This window comes from Miscanthus floridulus, chromosome 6, assembly GCF_019320115.1.
Source record: "Miscanthus floridulus cultivar M001 chromosome 6, ASM1932011v1, whole genome shotgun sequence".
NCBI classification, from domain to species: domain Eukaryota; kingdom Viridiplantae; phylum Streptophyta; class Magnoliopsida; order Poales; family Poaceae; genus Miscanthus; species Miscanthus floridulus.
The window spans coordinates 23696584-23707924 of record NC_089585.1 but is presented as its reverse complement, the minus strand read 5'-3'; the positions used below and the strand labels follow the sequence as shown (position 1 = coordinate 23707924).

The following is an 11341-nucleotide window of genomic DNA, read 5'->3' as shown; positions in this document are numbered from 1 at the left end:
CCAACACAGCCGGCTTGAGCCATGAACCGACAGTGATGGCTTGCTCAATACTGTCGGCTTGAGACACAGCCAACAGTGTAGGCTTGCTCAACACTGTCGGCTTGAGCCAAGAACCGACACTCTTGAAGCAAATATCAATATGTTGGGTCTACAAACCGGTAGTGTTGTTTAACTGTAGATTGCCGGGTGGAGCCAGGAACCAACACTGTTGCCTGTAGATCAGTGTCAGCTTTTAGGAACCGACAGTGATGTCAACCCTCCATCACTGTTGGTATGCCACTGTCGGTTCAAAATCCGGCAATGAAGGGGTAGTGTTGGTTCCAATGGCTATGCAGTCATGGGCCCCAAGCTTTTTCATTTTCCAAAATTAAGTTTCACATTGACACACATTTTTGTCAATAGATAAATCTATTGTCGATGATTTTAACTGTCGGTTGGTAATATGAACCGTTGTGAAAATGACCATCCATCAAATCAATGCACGCGAACACTTGGTCAATTCACTGCAATAATGTATGGTGTAGACTCTAGTTCTTCCAAATGAATAGCCAACCATTAAGATGTATCTTAGTGATCTCAAGATCTTCCAATGCCCAATGGAAGTGGATTGTGGCCTGAAATTTAAGTCTATTGTTGTTCAAGACTTGAACCTAATAAATCATGTTGAAATCCCAACAGATCAATCAAGGCCAATGCAGCCCAAATGTTGGTATCTGTAGACTTAATTAGATCAAAACTAGATAAGTTTGGCTTAGTACATAACCTAAGTCACTTAAAATATGAAATGAGAAGTAATCATTAGGAATGTGGATGACCACTAGTAATGTTATTAGATGCGGGTGGAGTAAACACTGACCTACAAAACATACTGATAACGGATAAAATTTCTCACCCTTAATGCAGGTTGAATTGAATCCCCCATTACTTAGGTCTTGTTTGGATGTCGTCGAATTCACCTCAATCCATATGTATTGAGTGGATTAGGGTAGAATTTAGTTTAAGTTCTACTCTAATCCATTCCAACACATATGGATTGATGTGAATCTACAACCAAACAAGGCCTTAGAATATAAATAAATACCCTTTGATTTTGAGCACCCACGGGTGAAATCGAAGACCTGCACCTGCACCAGCGAGAGGAATTTTGTAATTGCAACTACACCAAATCATGTTGGTTAAATTTCCATCCCTACTTCCCTTGCAATCTTAGTGCAAGTAGTATATCTTTTTTGTTTATTGTAAGTGTGTGATCTCCTAGGGTCAATCAAACTTCTATGTTGCTTCTTTGTTAATGAAATGGACATGGTCACAGGTCACATCCTCGGTTGGTTAGATTTCTTAGGGTGAAACTTGTGCACCAAGGTTTGAGTCCTTGACTCAGCACATGTGCTCACATCTTTGGGAAATTATTCTTAGTGTAAGGGGGCGCACCCCCCCCCCCTGCTTGTCAACTAAAGGACATTTTCCTTGTTGCTTTAAGGTACTTCCTTATCTCATCCCCTCCCCGCCTTGTCCCCTGTCTCAAGTTGATATATCCCTAGCATGTACTTCAAAGCCCTCACACCAATGTATGAGCATATTTATAGTATATAAGTATATCCGTATGTCTACATCTATATTATCTTTCTTTCTCATTACTTTGTTGCATGTAACTACACTATAAAAGAGCAAGTTTTTTAGGTGCTATGATCGTACTAGGATTTATTTTCCGGACTTGCAAGCGCCCGTACGTCCAATCTGGGGTGCTTGCGTCAGATGGTGCTCCCGTGGCCACGCCTGACGCACCCAGCTCCCTCATCCCACCCCCACCCCGTCCAGAGGCCGTGCGGGCCCACGCATGCACGGGACCACCCAAAGCCTACTCCGTTTCATGCGCCTACATGCACGCAGCAGCAGCAGCAGACACCGCTAGCAGGCGCGCGGTGGCCCATGTGGCGCACTAGCAGCAGCAGCATATGCTCCCAATATCTGCTTTTGAAACATTCATGGGATGAGCTTTGAACACAATATCACAGAACCTGAAACAGCACTTGCAACTACGTCTGAAACAGATGAAACGCTTAAAACATGTGTGTATAGTTATAGCAACATATGCAACACCCGATCCATTTTGAAACATCTAGATGCAACACTTGCAACAAACAAAAGAGGACAGATGAAACACTTGAAACATGTGTCTGAAACACTTGCAAAAAACACGTTACAAACACTTGAAAACCATTGCAAAATATACGCAACATCAAGACAAACACTTACAACAGATGTGTGAAACATATGCAACATCCAAATAAACACTCTTGCAACACGCGTCTGAAAAAGATGAAATATTGGGAACAGACGCTTGCAACATACATGTACAAACCATTGCAACATATGTAACATCCTGATCTACTTTTGCAACATCCGTATGAAACACTTGCAACATACCTCTGAAACATCCGAAACACTTGAAATATACGCTTGCAACATGCGTTTTCAGCAAAATCTGGCAGGCGGGGAGCACCGCAGGGCGACATCCAGCGCTAGGTCACGGTGGAGAAGGAGGATAGTAGTGGGCGAGCGACTGGGCGGCGCCCGGTAAGCGACGGTGGAGCGCAGCAACGGCAGTCGGGCTAGTGCGGCCTCACGCGGTGAGGCGCCCCTGCGCCGGAGAAGGTCGTAGCGAGCGGGTGCTGTACCCGCAGTGAGGCGCTCCGGAGCTGGAGAAGGCCGCGGCGAGCAGCAACCGCGATGGAGAAGGCGAGTGGTGGGGAACGCCGCGACAGCTGTGCGAGTTGGGAAATGACGTTTTTTTAAGAAGCCGTGAAGGAAGGTAGAAAGGAGCAGGCTCGTTGGACTGGTAGCGCGCAGGCCCAGAAAGCGCGGTGTCCGAACGGACGGACGGACACCCGCACCTCAGCATTTCCGTTTATTTTCTCTGGCTACAGCGCATACCAGTCCTTATAAATGACATTAACTGTTTTTTCAGCAAATATAAATGACATTAAGTCAGGCAAGCTGATGTGAATTGGGCCTATATGGGCTGCCAAACGAAGATGGTCAGGTTCTGGGCCGGAGTGAGCCTTGCCACAGGGAAAGATCTTAAATGGATATCCGCAGGCGCAACATCATAGCCTGATCATGTCTTCTTAGGACTGGGAAACTGGTAATGGAGTAGACAGTTTGCTCTCTGCTCCATTGAGACCTTGTTTAGTTGTAGACGAATTTTTTTGAGAAATAGTACTGTAGCACTTTCGTTGTTATTTGATAATTAGTGTCCAATCATAGTCTAATTAGGTTTAAAAGATTCGTCTCGTAAATTTCGTCTAAACTGTGTAATTAGTTTTATTTTTATTTATATTTAATGTTTCATGTATGTGTCCAAAGATTCGATGTGACAGGAAATCTTGAAAATTTTGGGAACTAAACAGGCACCGAGACGGTGTCTACTTGCTGTAAAAATTTGGCACTGAACACCATCATCTTTCATTTCCATCAGACCATCACTTTGCCCCTTCTTTTTATGATTTGTCTTCGTCAACCTATCAGCATTGTTGAGTACTAGTAGCTTCCATGTATAAAGTTGGAATGCATCGGAATTTCCATTGTTGCTGTGCGGTTGCCTTTGCCCTTGATTTCCATTGTTGCTAGAGGGGCGTTCTAGATTTATATTTACCTCCATGGCAAGATTTTTACTTGCCATAGTTGAGCCTACGATTCACCATGATCTTTGGCGTGTCTGTAGTCTGCACTGACCCATCCCACTGCAGCAAGTAAATTGTGAGGTGGGTGAAGGTGAATGGTGGGTGGGTGTGTACCTTTGCTTACTGCAACATTTGTAAGGCTGTATTTAGGCCCTGATTCAAAAAATTTCAACCCCAAAGTATCACATCGAATCTTGCACAGCACATGGAGTACTAAATATAGACGAAAAATAAAACTAATTGCACAATTAGGTAAGAAATCACGAGACGAAACTTTCGAACCTAATTAGTCCATAATTAGATACTAATTACCAAATACAAACAAAAGTGCTACAGTAGCCAAATCCAAAAAAAATGGGAACTAAACGCGCCCTTAGTTGGGGTAAAATTTGAGAATTTGACTAATGTAGCACTTTTGATTTATTTGGCAATTAATATTCAATCCTGGACTAATTAGGCTCCAAAACGTTTGTCTCGCGATTTCCAACCAAACTGGTGCAATTAATTTTTTTTCATCTATATTTAATGCTCTATACACGTATCGTAAGATTCGATTTAATAGCTACTGTAGCACTTTTTAATTTTTTTTTAAGCTAAACAAGACCTAAATAATGCTGCGTTTTCACCGATCAACGCATCCACCGAATGATGTGAAGGCTCTATCTATATTCTATACCACCAAAATGGAACTAGGTCTATATTTATTTGCATGGAGCTGAGCACGGCAGGGGGCGGTCGCAGTGCGAATGCGACTGCGCGAGGTCAGAGAACTTGGCGTGCCGCGTGCGGCGCGTGCCTGTCCGCTGTCCGGTGCTTGACGCCTTTCGTCCGCGTCTCGGCGATCTCGTGTGGCCCTACGAACTACGACGCGTACGGCGTGACGGGTCCTACCGCGACGCTGCGGACCCACCAGCGCGGTGTCCGGGAGCCTGGGGTGCGCCTTCCGTGGGCCATTTCTCACCGACTGTTTCGAAATGTGGGACAAAGGGGAACTGAGGCCTGTTTAGATGTGAAAATTTTTGGCTTTCAACTACTGTAGTATTTTCGTTTGTATTAGTAAAAATTGTCTAATTATAGACTATTTAGGCTTAAAAGATTCGTCTCGTCAATACGGGCCAACTGTGCAATTAGTTATTCTTTTACCTACATTTAATGCAACATGCATGTGCCGGCAAGATTTGATATGACGAAAAATCTTGAAAAATTTTGGATTTTGGGTAGGATCTAAACAGAGCCTCAATAAAAAGAAACATGCATGTGATCCAGAAGTCTGCAATGTGGTGTTTGGTTGTTACTCCTAAATTTCAGTCGTTGTTCCATTGAATACTTGACACATATATAGAATATTAAATAGAGACTAATTACGAAACTAATTGCATAGTTTACGACTAATTTACCAGACGAATCTTTTTAACCTAATTAGCCCATGATTGATAATATGGTGCTACAGTAAACATGTGCTAATGACGAGTTAATTAGACTTAAAAATTCATCTCGTAGACTACTGACAAATTATGTAATTTATTTTTTATTAATATCTAAATACTCCATACAATATTCTTCCGACACACCTTCTAAATTTTAGTCATAAAATTCAAACACGATCTTACTAAATCAAACTACTCATTACCCTCCATTAGTCCATTTCTCCCCGCATCGATCTCTAATTAAACGCGACACAAGCTCATTAATACTACTATTACTACTAGTAGTAAGAGATAATTTGGGACACTCAATCAGTCGGACAGTGTTTTCCAGTTTCTCCGTCTTTTTCAGCTTGTTCTCAGCCGAAAAGTGTTTTTCTTACAACAAAGTCAATATTTCGGCTTTTCGACGGAGCTAACGGGGCACATGAGTGAGGCCTGTTCACTTGCTCGTAAATAATCGTAAATTTCTAATAAAATAGTGAACTTAGGGCGTGTTTAGATCCAAAAATTTTTTGAGTTTGGGGTACTGTAGCACTTTCGTTTTTATTTGGCAATTAATGTCTAATTATAGACTAATTAGGTTCGAAAGTTTCGTCTCGCGATTTCTCACCTAACTGTGTAATTAGTTTTTTTTTTCGTCTACATTTAGTACTTCATGCATGTGCCGCAAGATTCGATGTGACGGGTACTGCGCAAAATTTTTTGGTTTTTGGATAGAACTAAACGGGGCCTTAATCACCGGCTAGACGATCCTGTCGATGCGGACGGTGAGGTGCATCTCCCCGGGCGCCGCCCCAGGCGGCAGTGTCCGGCGCAGCACCACCAGCGACGCCGCTTCCTCAATCGAGGTCGCCCCGGGCGCGGCGCTGCTCGGCACCGGCGCCATCTCCAGGACCACGCTCTCCGCGCTCCCCTCCCCCGCGTCCGAGGGCTGCGCCGCGCGGATCGTACACGCGTACCGCGGGCCCGCCGCCGCCGCGGCGCCGGGGCGGGCGCACACCAGCGACACGACGCGGAACGGCCTGTCGCGGATCGCGCCCACGGCCAGGAAGAAGACTTCCCCGCCCTCGTCGTCGCCCGCGGCCAGCAGGCGCCAGTGCTGCGCCGGGTCCGACTCCGGCACGCGGAGCTGAAGTTTGGCGCCGTACCGGATCCCGTCCACGGGCCACGAGTGCGCGGCGCTCAGGTGGTCGCGGAGCGCCGCCGGGGTGCCGGCGAACCCGCAGCCGGGCTCCGAGCAGAGGCAGGGCGCGTGCGGGCGCGCGCGCTGGTGCTCGTCCGCTTCGTAGTAGGTGACGTAGCTGCGGCAGCCGTACGCGTCGTGCGGGCACAGCACCTTGGCCGACTTCACGATGTCTTCCATCGCGGTGCCGCGCGCGTAGCCGCCGCCGTCGCCGCACACGTAGCACCGGCCGGCGCCGCTGCCGGTGAGCTGGAGATGGCACGCGCCGCAAGCCAGGTGCCCGAACGCGCACTGCATGTCAAACCCACAAGCTGGAATTAACGCGCAAGAGCAAGCAAGCCATGGATTTGCTAGGCGGAAATAGAGATTCTAGAAAGAGACGGACATGGAAGATAGGAGGCTTCAAGGGAAGCGTGCAGACGGGGCAGTGGAGCCTCGCCTTGGCGATCCGGACCGTGATCTCCACTGCCGCGGCGGCGCCGTTCACAGCCACCACCACTGCGCTTTCGCCCGCTGATTCCTGCGGCTCCTCCTCCTCCGGGATCTGGACTTGTGGGTTCGCGTGGCCCATGGGTGACTCCATCGGCGCCTTGCTCTTCTGTCGGGTCGTCCTCATTCGGCCAGAAAACGACTGGGTAGCCTCGACTAACCGCCTCGCCTCGCAGCTAGCTGCAAGATGAAGACGATGATGATATCACAGAAATTGGTAGCCCAAACATGAAAATCACAAGATAAAAAAAAACGAAAATTGGGAGTGTGCGCGAAAAGCTTCAATGGAAAAAGAACAAAAAAGGAAGGGTCAGTAGTAATATAACAGTAGGAAGCATCACGATAAGGAAGAAGCAACTGTGGCCGAGATTCATTCAAGAAACGGTGGAGCTAATGACAACTTTGCACTACAAATTTAGAGAAAATAACTAGTAGGAAAAAAAGTTGGAATAAACAATTTGCTGGAGAGAAGAACTCAGAACTGAATAACTGATCATCTAAGCAAAAAACAGAACTAGCAGCAGCTAGCTGTGGAAGAACATGAACCTGGCAAAGAACTCGGAACTGGACAACTGATCATCGCAAGAAAACTACAACCAGTAGAAGCTAGCTGTGGAAGAACTTGAACCTGGCCAAGAAGAACTTGGCAGAAGAATCAAAGCAAGAGCTAGGAAGAGTGTTCAGCTGAACCTCACCTCACCTCACCTGCCCCTGGACCAGTGCTTCGGAGCTGCAGCACTTTCCTACTGTACTCAGTACTCAGTACTCACAACTCCCAAGAGGTACTCTGCTAAAGAGGGAGGCTACCTGTGGTCCAGGGGATGGGCAGGTCGTCAAAGACTCGTATGCAAAAAAAAAACACATTTTACCTGCGTTTTGGCTGAACGATTGAGAGAGAAAAAATACTGTTTGAACTAAAAAAACTGAACAAACTGAATATAGGGTAAGTCGAATTGTTCGGTTTTTTTAGTCAGTATTTTTCTTTCACAACAATTTAGCCGAATCAGTGTTTTCAGCCAAGTTTCACACCAGTGAAAGAAGCCTATGGGGGTGTTTGGTTATTTAGTCGCTTCTAAAATTCATATCACATCAAATGTTTATATACAAATAAGGAGCATTAAATATAGATTAATTACAAAACCAATTACATAGATGGAGGCTAATTTGCGAGACGTTTTTTTAAGCCTAATTAATTTGTCATTAGCACATGTTTACTGTAGCACCACGTTGTCAAATCATAGACTAATTTGGCTTAAAAGATTCGTCTCGTAAATTAGTCGCAAGTTGTGCAATTAGTTTCGTAATTAGTCTATATTTAATACTCCATGCATATATCCAAACATTCGATGTAACAAAAATTTTAGAAAGGACTACGATAACCAAACATGGCCTATGTCTTCTGTCACTCGGCCCTTATCTCTTCGATGTGATTTTAGGGTATCTAGGGCTCATGTATTTTGTTACGATTGATTAAACTCGGGCTAGAATGGTACTATCTCTGTCCGTGAAAGGAAGTAACTATGATATGTGTATCAGTTAAAGTGCTTTATATTTTATCATATTTCTAGTAAATAGTATTCACATTTATAACTCCAAATTAATTTATTATAAAAATATATTTCGTAATTAATCTAATGATCTTTATTTGATATTATAAATATTTATATTTTTTAACTATAATTGGTTAAACTTAAAGTACTAAACCATGACACTGTTCTAGAATTGTATTCTTTTGCGGACGGAGGGAGTAATTCCACCAAAGATACATTGCTATAGGCTGCTAGCTTGGAGAGTACTGTATCTGTTTTAAATTATAAATCATTCTAAGAATCTTGGAGAGTCAAAGAATCTTAAGTTCGGCCAAAATTATAGAGATAATTATAAAGATTTATGACATCAAATATATATTTATGAAAATATAATTAATAAAAAATCTAACAATATTTAGTTGTTACTATAAATGTTATTATCTTATCATATAAATTTGGTCAAACCCTAGGTGGTTTTGATAATTGAGTGACAATCCTAGGTGGACTAATTATGTTTATATGAGATACACAGGTGATTAGTCCACAAGTACATGTGTGTGAGCAACATATGTCATGAAGATGAAAATGGTTTGGAGATGTTGCAAAGCTCACACATGTGATAATGAAGGACCTTATTGCACATGAGACATGACATTAAGTCATGTGATCAAGGTGGAGAAGATCAAGACAAGACTTAGCTTGATGGACTAGTTGCAAGCGTGAAGGGCAAGTCGGAGGCTTTGGAGCGATGGACCGTGTGGCGGTAAAGCTTGAGCAAGACTTAGCGTCGATGGACGAAGGCAATGGTGAAAAGCAAGCGAAGTCAAGATCGATGAACCAATATGATCCCGTGATGATATGAAGTGGATCATATCATTGTTGATCATGTTGGTGCATGTATTGCATCGATATTGGAGGAGATGGAATGAAATGTGTTGGAATAACACCACTTGTAGATACCACTTGTAACTTATACCACTTATATTTTGTGTAGAACTTTTTGAGATACCACACATAGGATCTTTGATCTTGATATAATTTATAGGACACCTCCCCCTATGTGATAGCATAGGTCATCTATTTGATACACTTGAGCTTTATAGGTGAGGGATGCATTCTTTATTTGATGATCACTTAAAGTTGAGGATCACTTGTGAAACTATCGTCTTGCATGATTGATATCATATTAGATGTGATACCACTTGAAAGAATCTTTTGGTATAGAACCACTTGTTGTTTATTATCAATAAAACTATTTCCTGAATATTTACTATCTTTATGAGTACCACTTATAGGATATCACTTGTGAGTTGACCTAGACATCACTTGTAGATTTTTGATAAAATACTTGAGTCTAGATACCACTTGTAACAAATAAACTAGATATTCATTTGTGTTGTTGTCTTGTGCTTGTACTCTTATCACTATCATAAGCTTTTATGGTTGACTTGAACTAAATTGATTTGCCTAAGCTTCCAAGTCCGGTTTGAACCAATGACAAGCTTCTACACACCTCTTGCAAGGGTTATCTTGCCAATGTTATACTTATCACTTGTTGGCAATCCAAATTAAATCAAGTACTTGGATTTACTTAGTTCATGAACAAATTCATATACTAACCACTAGATCAATTAATCATTCAAGCAATAATGGTAGGCTATAAATTTAAACATTTTATTTGTTATTCATGATCCTATGAAGTATGAACTATATGCACTAACCGCATACTAGTAAGGGATGAAATAATCATGCACATTACAATGATACATTTGCTATATTGAAGTAGAGGATAGTCACATAGATTTCAATTCATTACTTCAACAGCAATATGAAGTCTAATTATAAGCTTGGTGAAGACCAACAGATACCATTTTGAATTCTATTCTTCACACATATGAAATGAATACCACTTATGATCAAGTGCACTTTCTTGTTGTGGATGGCTTGCTTTCTTTTGATCTTTGCTTGTAGAGAGAACTATTTGGAATACCACTTAAAATATTACAAGCTCTCTTTTGGATGTTGCTTGCTTTTCTTGATCAATCCTTTTGGTTTCTTCAACTAAGCATTTCAAAGGTCCCTCAGATCACCACTTCTATGTTAGCCTTCTAAGTACCACACTTGGTTTACCTACACATAGGCGGCAAGCCTCTACACTAGGGAGAAGTGACCTCTCTCCAAAGAACCATTCTTGATACTCACTTAAAATAGCTTGATTGATTAATCCAAGTGATGGACTTAACTTGATGAGTATCCTTGATTCTTTTTTTAAGTCATTTTCTTTCTACTTGTTTAAGTCCTTATCTTTCTACCAAATAGTCTCCAATCATATCTAGAACTTAAACTCCATCTTTAACTTGAGTTTGATCTTGATCTTCATCTTGAGTACTAAAAGTGTGCAAAATACTCCACAATCAAATGGCCTTGTACTATTTGCTTGTCATGCTTATAGATCATCTCAAAACCAAACTTAGGTACCTCAATTACTTGTAAACATGTTTCCAACTTGAGGATCTTTCAATCAAAGTGACTCTAGATTAATCCAACATTTGTCATTTTGACAGATTCTGTACCCTTCAAAGAAATAAGCATATCTTCCAAAGTACAAATCCAAATACCACGAAATTTGGTGGATATGTGCTTCACTAAGTTATATGGTAGCTGTAAAAATTTGAGCTTCATTGGACTTCTAGATTACTACCAGATTTTAATTATTCCACCACTACTACATGTTAAAAACTGCTGCACTATAGCGGACAAGATCCACTCCAAAACCGAAATATTTCTTATCCAATTCTCATGAAATTTATACAAAAACATATACCATAAGTCTAGAGCATGTGTATCATTTTTATGACAATCCAATAAGTTTTGATCACTCAAACAAGGCTAAGATCACAGCTCACACAGATTTTTTAATATAGGATAGATTTCAATCACTTGAGCTATACTTCATCAAATATGAATCAATCTTGAAACTAACTTGTTTGAATACTTCCATAAAATATATATCCATTCAAACCACTTACT

At 42.1% G+C, this 11341-nt stretch overlaps 1 protein-coding gene across 1 annotated transcript; it reads right to left on the bottom strand.

The window, feature by feature from the left end:
* Nucleotides 1-5664: 5664 nt before the first annotated feature.
* On the bottom strand, nucleotides 5665-6909 carry LOC136457864 (E3 ubiquitin-protein ligase SINA-like 5). The gene is made up of 2 exons (XM_066457871.1): nucleotides 6679-6909; nucleotides 5665-6584 (listed from the first exon to the last, which is right to left on the bottom strand). The coding sequence occupies exons 1-2, from the start codon at nucleotides 6907-6909 to the stop codon at nucleotides 5853-5855; spliced, it is 963 nt and encodes a 320-aa protein (XP_066313968.1). The 3' UTR covers nucleotides 5665-5852.
* Nucleotides 6910-11341: the final 4432 nt, after the last annotated feature.

What these genes read in the sequence shown, in the direction of transcription:
- LOC136457864 (XM_066457871.1), bottom strand. Translation starts at nt 6,909, where the DNA reads ATGAGGACGACCCGACAGAAGAGCAAGGCGCCGATGGAGTCACCCATG. An exon ending in TGAAGCCTCCTATCTTCCAT is followed by an intron (nt 6,585 to 6,678) that starts GTCCGTCTCTTT and finishes TTTGACATGCAG; the next exon opens with TGCGCGTTCGGGCACCTGGC.